Consider the following 15,379-nt stretch of genomic DNA (forward strand, 5'->3'; position numbering starts at 1 on the left):
TCTTTGATTTCTTTGTATATAATTTTGAGAACTTTTCACACATTTATAATAACACTAACTTGACACGTGTTTCGCTTGCAGCTTCATCTTCAGGGACGAATCTCCAAGGAAACGAATGATTATTCTTCTCCTGAAGGCCTTAAGGTTTTAAGGATTAATTTAATTTATTTAATTTTCATTTGTCCGAGATTAAAAATCAATTAATATACGTGAAAAACTTTTATTTTAACCAACTAAATTGCAAAATTCTTACAAATTAATATTGAGTAAACACACCGGTGCCAATTTTTCTGAACTTAAATGGTCTTCGACGATTTCTCCCGCTGAAAAACAGATTTGACTATAAAGCAAGTAAAATTCGATTTAAATTTGTTCCTACAAACCTAATAGGGCGAATAAACTTCGCGTTAGGAGTAAACGTCTTCGGATCCAGTATTTCCAAATAAACGTCAAGGAATGAACAGAGATGGCTCAGCTGAGCTGAAAGTAACCAGGATGAGCTTTTTATGCCATAATTCCAGTTTGTATTTAATACAGCTTCCAGGTCCTAAAACAATAACATTAAAAATAAATATATTTTTTATTAAAATAAACTTACTCGGATTTCATCGCAATTATTTGATCCATACTCGCCCTTATAGTGTAAGTTGAGTACGAAAATTGGCGGAGGAGTTGGATAAGTGTTTTTTATTACCACGAACGTTTGCAGGCAAGCTGAAAAATAAATAATGCGAATAGAGTAGTATATTACTAACCTAGGGAGTAACCCAAGAGAACCCATGTCTGGTTTGCAGAAAAGTGCTAAAAAGGGAAAAAACAAATTACCTTCGCCCCTGGTAATATGTGCTAAATAATACAAATCTGACGGAGATAAAAACTCTTCGTCGACAATGGGCTGTGTAAACTTGGTCTGGCAAAATTTCTGATAAGTTGTTGAAGACCATTTTGAAACGCTCGATATGTGGTTTTTGGGCACATCAATACTCTCTGGGATTGTGGGCAGTATGTTTTGCTCTGGAAGAGAAATAATTATGTTTGTAAAAGGTTCGAAAGAGAAAAATATATACGTGGTCTTAGATTTTGTAAGAGAGCAAATTATTCGTCTCCTTTATCGAAGTAATAACTTTATAGGGGTTGTCTTCGAACTTAAGTTTATTTTACTTAATTTATATAAATAAATTTTACTTAATTTATTTTAACTTTTTTAAATTTATCTGAGACAGAAATGGTAAAAATCGTAAGTTTTACTTTTTAAGACCGTTGTTTTTTAGGATTTTTCGGTAGTAGTCTAAAATGCAGAATTTGAAACTCTACTCTCTAGACAAATTGGGTAAAAAAAGTGTATACTAAAAGTGTACAGCTCTTTGGTTTTTGGGAATGGCTTGTAAACATTAATATTTTTTTAATTTATTCTTTTTTGCATTAGAGATAACTTTTTTTTATTGTTGTCATTTATTATGATAATCTTAACCAAAGTTTACTGAATAAAATACAAGTTGCTTCACTCGGCTCCACGCGACGAATTACCTATTCACCGCCCCTCACTTCATTTGCCGGGCGACGCTCCTACAATCGAATCTGTTGGGTTACACAGTGAGTAGAGTTTAAATCGCTTTGATGTGCGAGCGTTTTATTACTAGTTGTACCGGGTGGACTCAGTGGACTGGCAAATTATTATAATCTATTATATTAAAATGTTGACTTATTGTTCGGTAGACAGTTGTTTTATACAAAGCGTGGAAGTGGTTTAATGTTTTTTAGATGTCCGAAAAATGAAAATATATATATAAATTATATATTTATATATATAATAAAATAACAAATAAGAAATAAGGGTAACTAATTACATGCCAGGTTATAGTACCTCTCTGTCTTGAGAGGGTGTGTTGTGACCAAAATAATGTGCGCAGTTTCATTTTCACATAAAATAAAATATGAAAGTTGGATTTTGGTCAACTTCCTATTTTATTCTTATATTATTTTGCTATATAAATGCGTTATGGAACTTTCGTACATTTAACTCTTTATATTTTATTTTTATTTTACTTTATTTGTCTGTATAAATCCAGCTTAAGAGACTACATTGTTGACATTTTAAAATGGCAAAATATATTTTCCTCTCAATCTTTTGTCCTTTTACAATATTGCACTTTTGCCAGAGCTATTTATCCGCTTTTTAAGTATTAAAAAATGTAATACCTTTTAAAGGTTATTTGAGTCGGAAACATAACTGAGCTGATAATGAAAAAAAACTAATCGAAAATTAATAAAATTCATAGAAAAATCGACTTAATTTAAAAGCAAAAATATTGATAAAAGCAGCAGTCAAAACAAAAATAACTTGGAGCATTAAAAAATTTCGTCACTTTGGCAACGTTGCGCTACAGTATTACGCACGTTTTACCATTTTTCAAGTTCTGTCAAAACTTATGAATGAATGAATCCCGAGCGATGTTGCCAAGGAATTAAAACAAATAAACGCTTTAAATTATTGAGTCTAAGGGCCTATTTTGTGTTTAGAGTGTGTTTTATCAGTTTTTTGTTGTTTTCGTACTTTTTTGGAGAAAAATAATGCCAAAATAAACGATCATGGTGCACGAATCTTGTGTAGTAAAGAGAGTAGAGCATTAAAATCCAAATTTAACGTTTCATCGGTAAGATTATTTGTTTACGTTTAAACAGCAAAAGACTTTTGTATTTTTACCACCAGCGTCGTCACATGAAAAATATTCAGGTTAATTAATTATGTAATGACATTTTTCGCCTCTATTTAAAGTTGCACAAGAGCAACGAAAACAATACGTATAGATCTAAAAAATTATTTGTACAGTACATAATCCTAACCCGATTTGTAAGGGAGGGAAAATGAAAATTACAAATTTGTCGATTATTATAATATTATTTGCACTAATGCATAAGCTCTATACCACTGGCAACAAACCAAACAAAAATTAATTGAAAATATGCATTGTTGCCAAGGGGTACTAACAACACTTTCTCCATCCTTTTCTCTCTCACTACTAATTTTAAAACAATAAAATTCCACATTTTTGGGCTGGTTATGAATGAAACATTACGTTTATTACTTATATCTTTGATAATGCTATTATTAGTCTGACAAAATAACAAGAACGTCAAAAACTGTAATCAATCATTTAAAATTCAAACATGTCATTACTTAGTAGTTATGTGTATCTTTAGTTGTTACGTTTAGTAACAGTAATATATGTATTTTTTCACACAAACTTTTGACTTTGATTTAAAAATAAATCCTAATGAAACCAGTCGTACCAAAACAACCTTTAATAAGATACCTAAGTACCTAATTATTAACAAAAAAAATTTAACCATTTAGTTCTTGAAGTACGTAAACTTTAATAATGTAAAATTTATTTAGTTTGGCGGCTCCTATAAAAACAAATAATTTATAGTATTATCAATTTACATATTTTTCTCAAGTAGGTACAGTCAACAAAATTGAAAATGTCCCTCTCTCCGTGGCTCTTTACCCATTTACACGTAATTTAAGCACAATTTGGCTACACTGTATGAATGAAGATAGTATAGCGGCATTTTTCGAAAATAAGTAACGGGGGCTGATGCGGGGGCAGCTTATGCGATCGATCCCATTATAACACTGTGTATAAGGTACCATTGTAAATTTTAAGATCTATTTTTAAGGAGGGTTTTTCCATATTAATTGGCGGCACGGGGATGCAGGCAAAATGTATAAGGTGGTAATTATAAATAAATTTGATGGTAAGTAGAATTGTACTGTCTTTTGTGTTTATAAGTGCCTCGAGTCTATTTACGTGTTTAGTTTTTTTTATTTTTTAAAGTGTTTTATGTAATATTTTTTTCATAATGCCAAGATTGCCTGGACAGAGGGAGAGTATCATGGAAATTCGTACTAGAATTATTGTTATGCATGAGATGGGTGCCACCTTACGAGAAATATGGCTACGGATCTTTCAGTAAGTTTTTTTTGTATGCATTTCGTTTAAATTTTTTGTTAGGTAAAATCTATTTAAACTAAACTATGAAATTTGTCAAAAATCTTCAAAAATTCTCTTTAACTTTCATTAAAAAAAAAAGGTTTGTTTTTATACGGAACCAACTTTTTTGATATCCCGAAATAAGCTAATAAATTTAGTAGATCAAAAACGAAAATTATTATCTCATCGTCCTGGGAATCTATTCAAATAGGAGTGATTTCGAGGGTAATTTATAATTTCTTCATTAAATTTTTTATTTAGAAAAATAGCTGAAAATTACATATCTTAAGTTTAATTTATCGATAGATATGTAAAAAAGTTATAAAACTTACCTATATGTTTTAACAAAGAAAAATATACATGTTATTGGGTCTATCAAAATAAAAAATGTTTTTGTTTTATTTTTAAAGTAAAATCATTTTAGATATGATTGTTTTTTTTGAGGTAGTATTTTTTAAATCCAAGTAACCCTTATACAGGGTGAGTTTTTTAAAGTGTTGCAACACGATATCTTGAAAACATTCAAGTTTTTTCTAAATATTTAAAAAACGAAGGTATAGTTTTTTTTTAGACAATAAATAAATTTAATGCAGTACCATACCCTAAAAAAAGTATTAATGGGTTTAAAGGTTTCTCAAAAACGGTAGTCGAATGTAGTATAGATTGGCGATATTTTGAATTTTAAATTTAATATCTGACTCACTACTGCACCAGTTGATGGTTAAGGGGAGTGGCCCTATTAAAAAATGTTTATTAAAATAATATTTAGTCCAAAACGCACCGTGAGCCAATCCAGTACCTATTTACCGCATTATTTGTATCCATCTAATATATTTTTATATCTATATTATTATTGTATTTATTATTATACCTGTGAATGGGTTTTTTTATGCCAAATTTAAGCTTTATCTCGTTAATTATATTTATTCGATTTGGTAATATGATACATATGTATACGCATTTTACGATATTAGACTGAGCATTGACATAAGTGAGCTTTGACATAGGTAATTTACGAAAAAGAAGAGAAGAATTCTATCGCCTGCTTCTATTATAATTTAAAATAATTTTGTCTCTTCGCGCCGGTTGTTATTTTTAAATATGAAGGTTTTATAAAAGTCATAGCAAACATTTTAATCTGAAATATTTTCACTTTGAAAACTTTGTCAATATTTTCGCTTTATTTGCTTTTCACTGTATATTAAAAAAAGTTGTCATAGAAATATATTTTGGCGTAACGCTCTGAATGTTTTAAAAAAACACCAATAAATAATATAAAATTATATTATTGTTAAGAGACGCTGTTATTGCTTTTTTAGTACCTACTTTATTAACTTATTCATAATAATAAAATATTTACTGCTATTTTTTATCTATACCTATACATATAGGCCACCCCTTTGCTAAACTGTTGTCACTAACCTAATAGTATAATAGATATCTATTTAATTAATTAATACTAATTACTGTATTTGCTTTTAAACAGGTCAAACAAGTTAGACGCTGGATCCAACGTCAAGAAGCAGAAGGGCATGTAGAAACCAGACAACATGCTAAAGAGAACCTGTATTGACCGAAAATATGAGAGAAGCTATTGTTACCCAAGTAAGAAATAACCCTTTCACAAATAGCCGAATGGTCAAAGAAACCATGGATGTTAGTATGCAAACAATTAGGAATACTCTTCGTTCAGCTGGAATAAATTGTAGACGACCAGCCAAAAAGGCCAAATTAACGGTCGACAACGCAGAGCGAAGCCTTAGGTTTGCTCAAGAAAATATTGACCGAGACTGGTCAAATGTGGTATTTACCGAAAAAACGTTTTCTTCGGACATAAGGTTCCATCAATTAGTGTGGAGACCTACAAGTACCAGATATGATTCCCATTATGTCCAAGAAACTGAAAAAAGCGGAAGAATAACATTGTCATTATCGGGTTGGATGACCCAAAATGGACCCGGAATGCTGGTAACCACGCCACCCCAAATGAATTCCGCGGACTACGTGGACATTTTGGAAAATTATTTTCTGCCTTCATACAGAATATTATATCCGGCTGGACCAATATCCTTTATGCACGATAATTGTCCAATTCATACCTCCCGTATGGCGAGAACATGGTTTGAGGAATATCCGGAATTTAATTTAATTCCATGGCCATCCAGAAGCCCCGACTTAAACCCCATCGAAAATTTGTGGGCTGAAATGGTAAATTCTTGGGATACTTTTAATCAAGGCCAACTTAGATCGAAGGAAACGTTACTATCCCACGCTCAAAGAGTTTGGGAATCTTTCAGAAGGAGACCCGATTTTAGTAATTACGCGGGATTAATGCGGAAAAGGCTGCAACAATGCATTGACGCAAATGGTTTTTATGCCAAATATTAATTAAGAAGCCATACCACTTCCAAATGCACCCTGTGATATTAAATAATTATTATTTAAAAAAAAAGGTGTAAGTTTCGAAAAAAACACAATACGTAGGCTATTTAAAAGTTTAAATAAAAAAGTATTTTTATTGTAGATTTAAGTTGTAATTATACTTACTAAAGCTTGTTAGAAGTAGTGTTGAATGTTATTAATTGTTATTAAGATGTTATACTTAAAGAACTGTAATTTGTCATTAAATAGGAAATAAAATTTTCGCTTTGAAACTGACCTTTGATCCATTACTTATACGTTTTATAAGGTTTAAAAAAAAGTAAATGAAAAAAGATACGCGACTACTATAATTAAAGTTTAGTAATTAAAGTTAACTTCGCTTCAATAAAAAAAGTATAAAAAATAGTTTTTTATTCAAGAAGAAATCACGAGAGTGCCTTATTTACAAACGGAAATATTACTTTATTCATCACTTCAGTAAAAAAGGGTGCTTTACTCATGAGAACCACATAGATTTTTTTCTACCTCTTACCAAAATATAGACATAAACAATTTAAAATATGGATTTTCCGAACAACATTTTTGGGTTAATCGAACAAGTGGGGACAATTTTGAACAGTTTTTGTAAAAACAATGTCCACTTAACTTGATAATGAGTAAAAAAAAATTCAATAACGCAAACTAACTTTTTTAATATGCAACTTTTACTATACGAGTATAGGCAATTTTTGGTATATCAACCAACTTCTTTTGACGAGTTCTACACCCTGTATTTTTATATAGGTATACTTATAAATAAAATGTGAGGAAAAAGAAACAAAAATCTTAATTTTTTTCCCATATTATGGTAGTACTTAGTACAAGTACTTAGTTTTACAGCGCTAGACAGGGTATTCCAAATTTCCTAGACACAGGATGAAAGAGAAAAATCTCAACATATACCTATCGTTTCTGCTGTAGCACTTAAAGTTTCTATTATTATAATGTTTCCTTTTTTTATGATTACCTATATTTTGGTTAACACTTACTGGTTGCTGCCAGAATTAAGAAAACTATTATTTTATCATAGAATTACATCTGTTTGTTTACTTATTTTTAAATACACACCATATATTTAAAAATAAAAAAAAACAAATAGGTATTTTTTTAAATTATATTATTTTATACAATAACGCACACTTTAAAAGTAAAAAACAATTTAAAATTTGGATTGGTATTTTTATTTAAGTTGCATTTTATTTTTCAAATGTTGCGTGAGTAATATAAAGTAATACTTTGATAAAAAAAAATTCAAAGAAAACATCGATTAGGATTTTTATGTAATGCATAAAAAAGTAAAAACGATTTTTTTTTCTATTTATTTTGACAACAAGCAGCATTTGACAACAAAAATATAGGTTGTGAAAGATCAAGCAAAAAAATAATAATTTGGAGTTAAGAAATATAGTGTACCAATAAAAAAATAACTGAAGGTAATTTCTCAAAAGTGATGAACCAAACAGAATTTTGAAGAGCGCATTTAGCCAACGTATAAAACACTATAGCGCATTGTCCTAAAAACTTTACATAAGGAAGAAAAACAAACTGATTGATTTTTTTAATATCAGCTTGCACAGCCACAAAAATATTCGAAACGTCCCATTGCAAAAACCCCATCTACTGAAAAATGAGTTCCGTCACCCCTGCCTATTTATACACGACTAAACTCGATCGATACTCCCTAGCGCCCGCCGTACGCTACCCCTTTCAGTCAAAAGCCATGTTGCCAAATTGTAAGGCAACGAAGTCCGAGAGCAGATGCGAGGGACATTTTCAAATTTGCCGACTGTACATTAAATAATAATTTTATGCCCGATAATAAAGTTATTATAAAATCGTGCTCCGTCTTCCCCTACAGTTCGAATTAGACGAAACTCGTAAAATAATAGCTATTTTTTACCACAATTCCCCTTTATATTTTTTGCTAGTTCCCCGTCGGCGAGGAGCTCGGCGGCCTGCCTTTGAGATCGAAATATAAAAGGTTTTTCGCCGAGTGAAGCAACTTGTATTTTATTCAGTAAACTTTCCCTTAACTTAATAGTGATTTAGGTTGGTTACAAAATTCGGTGCAAATATTTTAAAAGCGTATTATTGGAGTTAAAATAACACTTTTTCTCCTATAAACACGTATCCTAAAATGCCTTGCCTCCGAACAAATTGCTTGAAGAAAATCGATTATTTAGAACCGTTACTACAATTATGCGTCAATTCTTCTGAAAATTTGCATATTCGCTTTTTTTGGGTGCTCTTTTAATTTGTCCGTCCCTAAAATGGTGTAAATCCAATTTTAGGGGAGGATTCAGGGAAGCTAACCCTTCTGATGGCCCCTATCTTATCTTTCCCATAAGAAATTTAAAAATTTAGCAACACCATCTGGTTCGCCATGAAAAAATCTAAAAATTTTAGTCTCCTTTTCGATATAATTAAGCGTTTTCGAGAAAATCGCTGATAAACGAAAGGGAAGCATTGTTGCATCCATTAAACTATTAAATTAGAAAAAACGAAGTGGGCTATGACTGCTTTATTTTTTGTCAAATCAAATTAATTTTATCGAAAAAATGCAAAAAACGATAACTAGATTTTGTATGCCTAATTCGATGGCATTCTAGATTTTCAAATTTCTTATTGAAAACATAAGATATATGGGTTATCATAAGGGTAAGCCCCCTGAATCCTTCCCTAAAATTGGGTTTACACCATTTTTGGGACGGAAAATGTCAAGAGGACCCAAAATAATGCGGACTTGCAAATTTCCAAAGATTTGACGCATAGCTGTAGTCAGTGTTCCATTTGGATTATTTAATCGATTTTCTTCAAGCAATTTGCGCGGGCTGTAGCTCTGAGGGGATGCATTTTAGGATACATGTTTATAGGAAAATAAAACTTATTCTACCTCCAACAATACGCTCTTAAAATATTTGAACCGACTTTTGTAACACCTTGTATTTCTTTTCTTATTCTATAATGATTATTTATATCTGCTAAAATTTTCATTTGTTCGATAAAAGCATTATCTATCTATCTATCTATCATGAAAATGGTAAAAATCACAAAATGCACGTTTTCCTACAAACCCTTGATTTCTTTGATTTTTCTTCAAAAGTATAAAACGTTCTAATAAATTAGCTGACTTAGTCTTTGAACCAAGAATCTATCTGCATAAGTAAAAAAGTTATCAGAAATCCAGGTAAAACATGAAAATTTTTCTATAAAAATACAAAAAGTATTATGTAATTAGATGCATATTTCAGTCTTCAGTCAAATCGAGTTTCTATCTGCAATAGTAAAAAAGTTATTTGAAATTTTGAAATCCATCTAAGACATGAAAACGGCAAAAGTCATAAATTTCACTTTTTCTTAAAAACCATTGATTTCTCGTTTTTTTCTGTAACAAAATAAAAGTCCACATCTTGTATCTTTAGGTACTTTCTGCAACGATATACTCATTATTGTTCAACTTCCTTAAGAACGGTCACCTAAGATCATTATAAATATTGTCTCGCCTTACCCAACTGTTGCATTTGCTTGGCCAAATGTGTTCTATTGTTCAACCGTTTCCTCATTATTTTCAAAACGGCTTCCACACTCTGTTGGCTAAGAGTTTCGCAGTATTTCTTTAAAAAAAAAATAAAATGAAAAAGCAAACAAACGTTTACAATCAGTCTCGTGTTACCTTAACAGAAACATAATTAATCCCACAAACCGACTGGGCCCATCTATAAGCATAACCCACGTCTGGGACAAGGGTTTGAAACGAAGTTATTCCCATTTTTCTGAGCAAATATCCAGTGCTTGGGTTGGGACTTTCCAGGCCCGTATCCCCTTCGAATAACTCACTAAGGATGTTATGGCCCGAAAGTATCTCTCTGGCGGTGTTTGCTGAAATAATATATTTTTATTTAATTTGCTAATAATTTGACTAAACAAAAATTCCATTATTACCTGTAATCTTAATGGGAACTTCGACCTGCGAGTTGGCCGTGACCAGTCTTAATTTGGTGTAATAACTGAATACTACAGATAGCTTAGGACCGTCTTCCACCGATAAAGAAAGTTCCACTCTTAACGGATGCATTTCCAGTATCTTTTTCTTCTTTTCTTCTAAAGGATCTACTTGCTGGACGGACTTTCTATGTCTCCTCTTCTTTGGTTCAACTACTTCCTATAAAATTACCTTAATTATGTTTAATTATCGCAGTTCAGGTTGAATCTATGAAATTTTTCAGGAGTTAAGTAAGGACAAAAAATATATTAATAAACTATTCCCAGTTCATTAATATATTTTAATAAATATTTATTTAAAATTGAAATAAATAATGCCTTAGCCGCAAGTCGAATAACATCTAACGAATTTTTTATGAAACACTTGAATTTGACTTAAAAAAATTGGTGTTGTTCGTGGGGTTGATACTAGTTATAGTGAGGAACAACTAAAAAAAAATGATTAACTCTTCCATTTCAATCTTTAAAATTACAAGAGTATACCGCAAAGTCCAAAGTAAGATAAAAGAAGTGGAATTTTCAAAAGACAATTAATTAAGGTTGCAATTGCAAAATTGATATTACCTAATATGTTTTTCTTGACAAATTAAATAGCTTGATAAAAACATAATTCTCCAGTAATTCAATGCTTTAACTGTCATAGGTATGGGTATACACACGCAATGTAAAAATGTATAAATTGTTAAGTGGGAAGCGAAACAAATGAGCCTTACCTACTAAAATCATTCCTGTTTCTTGTGTTGACGCCTTAACAAGTTCTAAGTTTTCGTAAGTGCTTAAGTGATTTAAAAAGTGATATTGGAGCGGAAAAATTCGGATTCTTCAAGTTTATCAGATTCTTCGGACGAGGAAGCCATTGAAAGAGAGATTTATCTCTTAAAAGATAGACTGAAAATGCTGAGGAAGGCAAAGAATAAGGGGACGCTATCGTGTAGCGTCAAACATGGCGGCCAAGCCGTGGCCAACACACCGGCGTGGTATACGGCCTCTCCGCCACCACCGCCGCCGTTACCACACAAGACCCGCAGCCATCGACATCTTTCGCGCCCGACGCTATCGATCAAGGATAGTTCGAGGACGATGACAATTACGATCTCTCGTTTCTTGAATAGACACTTCCAAACACGGAAATGCTGCCGACAACGAGTCAAGATGGCGGTGGGCACGGAAGTGGTAGGTTAAAGAATTGTTTTTGAGCACAGCAGCTCAAAAACGAATTTTCTTGACACAGTAGTCTGAAAATTCTTATTGCCTAACAGGTAATATTATTCTAGCTAGGTCTAGAATCCTTTTCATTCACCGTAGTTTGAAGAGGCCGTTTTAAGCACCGTAGCTTTAAAACGTAAAAATTCATGTTTAGGGCACCATAGCTCAAACAAACAATTCTGACATTGGTCAAAAAATTGTTCCTGGTATAGGAACAGGGGTACCGTAGCCCTAAAAATAGTATTTTCTGACATTATAGTCCAAAATAATGTTTATTTATTTTTAAAAAAAAAATGCGGATCTGGACTTAGCTCAAAGCAAATCAAAGAATTTAGGTTAATTAGTTTTTCTAGGTCAAACTGAACCAATCCGCAAAATTTACTTGGATCCGTTGGTCTCAAAATGTTGGAGCAGGATTGCGACTCTCCTGCATAAACTGACGAATTTTTTTGCCCACAGTTGGACACCAATGGGGAAATATTCTTTGTAAGGGACTGCCTGACGACCAAATAACAACATTGGCGGAAAAATATCCAGTGCCTGCTAACTGCTGTCCATTAAGATGCCAGAACTTAAGTTAAATTAAATATTAATGATTCTGCCATCCAGAGGGACCAAAAGATTCTGAAAAACCAGTTGCAACTGAGCGCAGCTATTGTGGGAATTGGTAAGGCTCTCTCAAGGCTATTAAATGAATCCCCTCTCTCCCATGAGAAAAAATCTGGAACTGCTTGAATGGTTAAGTGACTTAGGAAGAATTTTGTGCAATCTTTTCCATGGCCAATCTGTCCATAGGAAAACTTCCATTTTGCAATTGCAATGGGGGTATGAGCAAAAATTAAAAGAAAATTTTAAATAGATTTTACAGCAGCCCCCAAATTAGCGAATTGCTCTTTGGTGCTAACCTCTTCAAATGTCTGCAGCAAGCAAAGACCTTAGATAAAAATAGCTGTGTTCTTGTCGAAAAGAAGAATTTAAACTTCAAGAGCCCACCCCCTCGGAAGATGGTTTCCAAACAGATCACCGCCGACCAGAGGGTCCAGCCTCGGTGGGGTGGGCACTCAAATGCTCAACCAAAAGACTATCAGCAGAGGAGCAAGAGCTGGTCAGATTCAAAGATAAAGCAAAGAAAAAGGAGAACTGGAAAAAATAATGGTAAGTAAATTTCCAATGTTAAAATAAATGGACACCTTACTGTAATGATAAACATGTTTTATCCTGGTTGGAGGGGTATAAGATCCCCTTTTTATCCCAAGTGGTCCAAAAATATCCTCCAAAAGAGAGGATTTCTAAGAGTCTCTTAAAGAGAAAACTGGTCTGAAGTGGGCCATAGATCACCTATTACATATTGGTGCAGTGCAGCAGTGCACACTCTTATCAAATCATTTTCAAATCTCAAATATTTTTCTACGCCCTAAACCAGACGGTTCAAATAGATTTATTCTAAAATGAAAAAACTTGTAAAAACCGAACATTTTAAGGTAGAGGATAGAAAGCTGACAATAAATTTAATATCAAAAATTGTAATATGTCCACTATTGGCCTAAAAGAGACTTATTTCCTGATACCTATTAGTAAGAGTCGTTAGAAATTTTAAGATTTTATTTTGAATCAGTTTTATGAGTTTACCTGCATGCCTTTTGGTTTGTGTTCAGCCCCCTAGGTATTTACAAAACTGCTTAAACCAGTAGTGACTCATCTTAGAAAGCGAGGGTTTTTCTCAGTAAATTATCTTGATAATTTTTTTTCTTCGGCATACTCAGTAGAAAAGTGTAATAGAAATATAAAAACTACATGTGATTTTTACAGAACTAGGTTTTCTTATACATTTAAGAAAAAAGTGTTTTGCGACCAAGTTAATACTGTAAGTTCTTAGGCTTTAACTTTGACTATCAATATGGGGCTTAGTTTTCCTTTAACAAAAAACTGTTCAAATTTATAGTCTTTTACAAAAGTTCGTTTTGAAAAAGCTGTGCAGCATAAGACAATTTGCTAAACTTTGTGATATTTTAGCATCAATATGCGATGGGGAGGCAGTGCGATAGAAAAATGACAATCCCACTGCCCTTGCATGCAGAGGCAAAAATGGTGAATGGAAAAGTTAAAAAATCTCTTTTATCCTTTTCCTACCTTCGAGTATAAAAATAACATTTTTTTCAGATGCCACCCCGCATGCCTGGGGCATTTTCTATAGAGAGGAAAGCTCAAGGGGTTTTGGAGCTCCGAGGAAAGACTTGAAAGCATACATTTCTTGGAACTAATGAGCACTTTTATTGGGTTAAAATATTTTGCCAAAAAATCTCTCTTTTGTAATATTCTTTTACGTATATAACACCAATGCAATTTCCTACATAAATCGAATGGGGGGAATTCAATATAAAAAATTAAATAAACTTGTTAGAGAAATTTGACAGTGGTGTGAACATCGCAACATAATTATATTTGCCTCCTATATCAGTTTTCAAGAAAACAACGAGGCAGATTATCAGTCAGGGGTAGGTCGAGCTGAGGTAGAATAGAATGGTCTCTTAACCCAAAAGCCTTCTTGCAAATTTCAAATAAATTTGGATTACTAGATTTTGATTTATTTGCTAGCCGTAATAACAATAAATGCTCCAAGTTTGCCTCTTGGTTTAAGAACCCAGAGGCATTTTTGGTAGACGCCTTTACAGCCTTTTGGGGAGATTACTTCTTCTATGCCTTTCCACCGTTTAATTGATACCAAAATTCTGAGAAAGATTTCGACAAAAAATGCTCGAGGTATTGTTGGGGCATCCTATTGGCCTACTCAAGCATGGTTTCCTAAATTCAAGGAAATGCTTGACTCGAAAATGCTAATTCTTAAACCGAAGATCTTCTCCTTTCTATTGATAGATCCCCTCACCCGCAGTAGAGGCAGCTTTCATTGGTGGTTTGGGTCTTATGCAAGAAGCCTATCCCCGCAGAGGAGTGCCCCCTGATGCCATAAAAATAATTTTATCTTCGATCACCAAATCAACTAATAATACAAAAAATTTGTCTCTTAAAGACATTCCCTTCAAATTAGTAACACTATTGGCTTTGAGTACAGGTCATAGAGTGCAAACTCTTTCTCTTATTCATATCTATAATATAAAAATGACTCAGGGTAAATATGAAATAAAGGTACCGGACAAAAAAAAAACAACCAATAGAAATGAATAGCAACAAATCTTTTATATAGAAAAACACACTTCTCCCCAAAGATGCATTAGTATTCTATTAAAACATTATTTAGAATTAACCCAATCTTATCAAGGAATATTTCAACACTCTTTTAACTTTAAAAAAAAACCCTATAAGCCAGCTTCGCCTCAAACCTTGAGCCGTTGCATTAAAACAGTAATGAACAAGAGTGGGATTCATACTAAAAAATATAGGACATTTGAGAATGCAGTTACAAATAATTCTTGATGTGTGATTTAAATGTATAAATATTAAATTATGAATATACACTAATAAAATTATGTTTAAAATATAAGGTCGTTGCATAATGTGAAACTAGGTTGTAAGAAAGTTATGTTTTGTTATTTTGATTAAAATAATATTATGCATATTAAGATATAAGAATTTTAATTAGAAAAACTTAAGCACAAGCTGTTGCCTGCAACTAATAGGGTCTTTGAACAACTATATTTGTTTATGATCTGACGAAAAAGGTGGGAATATAATTAACATATCAAACGAACTTACCTGTAAGTGAAGTTCGATATTAATTATATGAACCACCTTTTTCC

The 15,379-nt window shown here is 32.3% G+C and overlaps 1 protein-coding gene across 3 annotated transcripts in view; it reads right to left on the bottom strand.

Moving 5' to 3' along the window:
- Window positions 1-204: 204 nt before the first annotated feature.
- The window catches only part of LOC126740629 (THO complex subunit 5 homolog), a 259,584-nt gene continuing 244,409 nt past the window's right edge, over window positions 205-15,379 (bottom strand). For 2 of the 3 annotated variants that reach the window (XM_050446744.1, XM_050446736.1), the window contains exons 10-16: window positions 10,359-10,578; window positions 10,090-10,295; window positions 9,925-10,030; window positions 826-1,014; window positions 599-714; window positions 384-547; window positions 205-340 (exon numbers count right to left, since the gene is read on the bottom strand). In XM_050446744.1, coding sequence (XP_050302701.1) covers window positions 250-340; window positions 384-547; window positions 599-714; window positions 826-1,014; window positions 9,925-10,030; window positions 10,090-10,295; window positions 10,359-10,578 — 1,092 coding nt within the window. In that variant the 3' untranslated portion in view covers window positions 205-249. The remainder of the gene's footprint in view (window positions 341-383; window positions 548-598; window positions 715-825; window positions 1,015-9,924; window positions 10,031-10,089; window positions 10,296-10,358; window positions 10,579-15,379) is intronic. The other variant, XM_050446752.1, reaches the window with a different exon arrangement.

The sequence above is a fragment of the Anthonomus grandis genome, chromosome 1 (genome assembly GCF_022605725.1).
Source record: "Anthonomus grandis grandis chromosome 1, icAntGran1.3, whole genome shotgun sequence".
NCBI lineage: Eukaryota > Metazoa > Arthropoda > Insecta > Coleoptera > Curculionidae > Anthonomus > Anthonomus grandis.